This window comes from Sardina pilchardus, chromosome 12, assembly GCF_963854185.1.
Source record: "Sardina pilchardus chromosome 12, fSarPil1.1, whole genome shotgun sequence".
Lineage (NCBI taxonomy): Eukaryota > Metazoa > Chordata > Actinopteri > Clupeiformes > Clupeidae > Sardina > Sardina pilchardus.
Window position 1 is genome coordinate 7,250,788 of NC_085005.1, and position 5,000 is coordinate 7,255,787.

Genomic DNA, 5,000 nt, shown 5'->3' on the forward strand with positions numbered 1-5,000 from the left:
AGGCCGCTGGAGCCGGGCCGGCACTGGCACTGGCCCGTCACGGGGTCGCACGGGTGCGGCAGCGCCCCCCAGGCGTCACACTTACACTCCTCGCAGCGCCCGCCCACAGCCCGCGGCTCGCCATGGTAACCGGTGGCACACCTACACGGGGGGTCAGATGGGGGTGGGGGTGGGGGGTCGGGGTTTGGGAGGGTGAACAGGGAGAATTTGGTGAGAGCTCAGTGTGATACTCTTGGTGTGTGAGACAACCAACGCAGACACGCATGCGCGCGCGCGCGCACACACACACACACACACACACACACACACACACATACACAGCAATATACCATAAAGCAACCTGCATAAAAACACACAAGCAAAACAAGGGGGACACATCTACATAAACACACACAACCTACTCACCCTCTCTCACAGACACACACACACACACACACACACACACACACGTTCAGTATGAACATGTGTTGCAGCTGTGAGGACTTTGGGAGGTCTACCCATGGGGGTAAAATAATGAGCAAATCCCTAATGATCTGCATTTGACTGCCATGAAACACACTGAGTGAGTGAGAACATGACACAGAACACACAAACATAGACACACACCTGCTGCTTTTTTCAACATGGCTTCAGTTTTTACACGGACAACTGAGAGCAATTTAGTAGTCTGCTTCATCACTCAGATCAGTACATGTGAGAGTGTCAGTCAGAGCATGTGTGTGTGTGTGTGTGTGTGTGTGTGTGTGTGTGTCTCACCTCTCGCAGTACTTGCCCTCGTAGCCCTCGGGGCAGGCGGTGCAGCGGTAGTCGTTGATGCCTTCTGTCACACACGTGGGGCTGAAGCTGATAGACAGGGTCATTTACAGGTGAGACGAGAGATTCCTACCTGACATGTGTGTGTGTGTGTGTGTGTGTGTGTGTGTGTGTGTGTGTGTGTGTTTGTGTTTGTGTGTCTGTGTCTATTTGTGTGTGTGCGTGTGCGTGTGTATTGGTGTGTGTGTGTGTGTGTGCGTGTGTGTGTGTGTTGGGGAGGTAGGGGGGTAACTGTCGAGCAATCACGTATCAATTCTGGTGTTTCTGCATTACCATTGAATACTCGTAATGCGTAACGTAGAATTTCTTATCTAAGTTTTGCATTCCGTTAGCTGTGTATTTCACTCAGAGCCCAAGGCATTGATTAAGCATCTGTAAAAGACATCAAACCTACTACACATATTTAGTCATTTGTGTTTAGCAATGACTTGGACATGCATTTCTCTGTATTCTGAGATGCTTTGAGCACTCTGTTACAGTATGTGGACCTCCTGTATACTGCTTCACAGTAGCAGAGTGATCTTCTCCTGCAACCCAGTGAATGTGTACAGTGTGTGTCTGTATGAAGAATATACCCCCGAGGGTATGGGTAGTGTATCTGTGTATTATGCATGTACCCCTTTTGGGTAGGAATGGATGTGTGCTACAGGATGTGCTATGGAGTTGCTTGATATACTGTATGCGTGTCAGTGGTATCTCTGAGAATAAACACCTTTTTTATAGATGTTTCTCTCTGTGTGTGTGTGTGTGTGTCTGTGTATGTGTGTGACTGTGTCTGTTTCTGTGTGTATCTATTTGTGTGTGTGCGTGTGTGTATTGGTGTGTGTGTGTGTGTGTGTGTGTGTGTGTGAGCGAGGTGCTGTCGTACTTGTTTTCCGGATTAGTGAGAGGGCAGCCACAGGGCTTGCAGTCGTTGGTGAAGCCGCGCACCACCCCGTAGTAGCCCTGGGCACAGCGCTCACACTTCTCCCCCTCTGCGTTGTGTTGACAATTCTACAGAGAGAGAGAGAGAGAGAGAGAGAGAGAGAGAGAGAGAGAGAGAGAGGAGGGAGAGAGGGAGGAGGAAGAAAGAGGAGAAGCAGTGAATAAATGAGAGAGATAGAATAAGAGAGCAATACAACACACACATATATGCACAAACACATATTTATATCTACAGTAAATATATATGTGACCCTGTAAAGCGGAACCAGTCGTTTCGGTAAAATTTAATAAATTAAGTTATTGTGTTCATGTGAACGGCCATAAACTAAGCTTTCCAACGATATGTATATCGAGGGTATTACACAAACTATCGCTAAGATAACCGCATCCAAAGTTGACATGGTTCTCCTGTCACGATATCCCAGAAGAGGAGAAATCACCTTTTCAAGCGGCGCGTGCACAACGGGAATGACAGCAAATGTGTTGAATCTTCGCCGGGTTTAACAGTCAAAACGCATGTTTTTCCGTGAAATGCGTTCACGATATGAAACTGTAAACTGTATACAGTCAAATTATGCGAAAACGTGAAATTCAACATTTTAACCCGGAAGTTTGTTATTGTTGATTTTCTCAAAATAACGTTGTGCGCAAAACGACTGATTTCGCTTTGAATGGTCACACATATATATATATACTGTATATACAGTACATGCTGTACATACATGCAATTGCAAACATCCATACAAACATACATCCATCATATACAAAACAAACATACAGTACATACATATTGTACATACTGTACTTACATACATGATACAACTTACTGTACATACATTAGACAGCAGGTGTGTTAAAACACATTGGATCACTGTATCTTAGTAATTGGACAATGTGTCTTACCAATAGCTACAGCAACTGTAGCCAATAACACACACACCTCCACACAACAGCACTGCTGCCAATGCACTGCTATTTAAAACCACAAGGTGAATCACTGTCTGACAGCATTGCTTATTTCATGGTGCATTTTACCATTATACAAATGAGTAGCATGAGAGTGAGAGCAAGAGAGAGAGAGAGAGAGAGAGAGAGAGATGATTCTTTCTGTCTCACACAGAGATTAAGGAACGAGAGAAAGAGATAGAGAAGGTCGCCTGACATCTAATGACAGGGAGAGAGAGATAGAGATAGACAGACAAACAGACAAAGAGGGGAAAAGAGAGAGAGAGAGAGAGAGAGAGAGAGAGAGAGAGAGAAAGAAAGGGAAAGAGAGAGAATACGCCTCCGATGCCAAATACAAAAACACAAAAACAATCCTATTTCTGGGAAACGTAAGTACAACACTTGACACAAATTAGGAAAAAAAGCTCTCCAGTGGCTGCCAGTGTATGCCAAGCCAGACTGCATATCATCTCCCATTACGACGCTGAAGCCTACACCTGGCACCCTCACCACAAGCTTCTTGGCATCCAGCACAAGGCTTCGCAGGGAACGTGCTGCCAATAATAATCAAAACACACACACACACACACACGCACACGCACGCACACACAGACGCCATAAACTCTGTCTAACCATAACTTAAGGGAACTTTGAGGGGCATTCTTATTTCATGTGTACATAGCAGCGTTTTTTTTTTTTTTGAAGATCATAGATCATGTGTGTGTATAGTATGTGTGTGTGTGTGTGTGTGTGTGTGTGTGTGTGTGTGTGTGTGTGTGTGAGTGTGTGTACATTTGAATGTGTGTGCGTGCCTATGTACATGCAGCCTGTGTGTGTGTGTGTGTGTGTGTGTGTGTGATCAGCTGGAAGCAAATCACCAGTGGAAGGATGTAAGACGTACAAGAGCTCTCTGAGGCTTTCGTTCTCCTACCCCATTCCTTCTTATCTCCGCTCTCTGCCGCTCACTTTTTCTCTCGCTTGTTTTGAAAAAGAGAGCGAGAGAGACAGAGATAGAGAGAAAGAGAGAGAGAGAGAGAGAGAGAGAGAGAGAGAGAGAGAGACAGAGAGAGAGAGAGAGAGAGAGAGAGAGAGACGTAATCAAGAGAGGCGAGTCGCAGTCTACTGATCCAAGGCATGCCGGAGACTTTCATTAACTTCTTGTGTACCTCAATTACCTAAATGATGGCGTACACACTCATTTAACATTTTCAATTTGCAAGCTCCGTAAAATGCAAATGATATTGTTATTAGCGCAAACGCAAATCATAGGGGGGCGGCTTCAAAGGCTGACGGGCCAGAGCCTGCGTGTCTCTCTCTACTCAGCCTGTGGTGGGAGACTCTGCTCTGGAGGGGTGAGTGGGGTATGTGGGGTGAGAGTGGGGTGAGTGGGGTGAGTAGTATGTGGTGTATGATGGGTATGTGGGGTGAGTGGTATGTGGGCAGTGTACGGCATGTGGGGTGAGTGGGGTATGAGGGGAGAGTGGGGTATGTGGGGTGAGTGGGGTATGTGGGGTATGTGGGGTGAGTGGGGTATGTGGGGTGAGTGGGGTGAGTGGGGTATGTGGGGTGAGTGGGGTATATGGGGTGAGTGGGGTGAGTGGGGTGAGTGGGGTATGTGGGGTGAGTGGGGTATGTGGGGTGAGTGGGGTATGAGGGGTGAGTGGGGTGAGTGGGGTATATGGGGTGAGTGGGGTGAGTGGGGTGAGTGGGGTATGTGGGGTGAGTGGGGTGAGTGGGGTGAGTGTGGTATATGGGGTGAGTGGGGTGAGTGGGGTATGTGGGGTATGTGGGGTGAGTGGGGTGAGTGGGGTGAGTGGGGTGAGTGGGGTGAGTGGGGTGAGTGGGGTGAGTGGGGTGAGTGGGGTATGTGGGGTGAGTGGGGTGAGTGGGGTGAGTGGGGTATGTGGGGTGAGTGGGGTGAGTGGGGTGGGTATGCTCTGTCGCCCATCAACTGGGCGTTTAGCCGGGAGCTGTTGCATTTCAATAGGACAGGGCTACAGAGAGCTCCCTCACAGTCAACTTGATTCATGTGATTTATGCAAACTTGTGTGTGTGTGTGTGTGTGTGTGTGTATGCGTATGTGTGTGTGTGTGTGTGTGTGTCTGTCGGGCTCAGGGCTGTGTGATGTCTGCCAGTGACTTGGAAATGACACCGCACGTCAGCTGCATTCAGCTGAAGCCTGTGAGTGCTCCAGCAGTCTAGACTGGAGCATCGGTTTCTCAGGGTCCTCAGATAGTCAACATGCTGGCGTCTTTCCCCTCCAACTGCTGCCTGCTTCTATCTATCTCTATCTCTCTCTCTCTCTCTCTCTCTCCCTC

At 48.0% G+C, this 5,000-nt stretch overlaps 1 protein-coding gene across 1 annotated transcript in view; it reads right to left on the reverse strand.

Moving 5' to 3' along the window:
• Window positions 1-5,000, reverse strand: part of lama2 (laminin, alpha 2) — a 163,835-nt gene that overhangs the window by 57,756 nt on the left and 101,079 nt on the right. Inside the window, exons 31-33 of the mRNA XM_062550527.1 lie at window positions 1,682-1,806; window positions 757-843; window positions 1-141 (exon numbers count right to left, since the gene is read on the reverse strand). The exon at window positions 1-141 is cut by the window's left edge and continues 53 nt beyond it. Coding sequence (XP_062406511.1) covers window positions 1-141; window positions 757-843; window positions 1,682-1,806 — 353 coding nt within the window. The remainder of the gene's footprint in view (window positions 142-756; window positions 844-1,681; window positions 1,807-5,000) is intronic.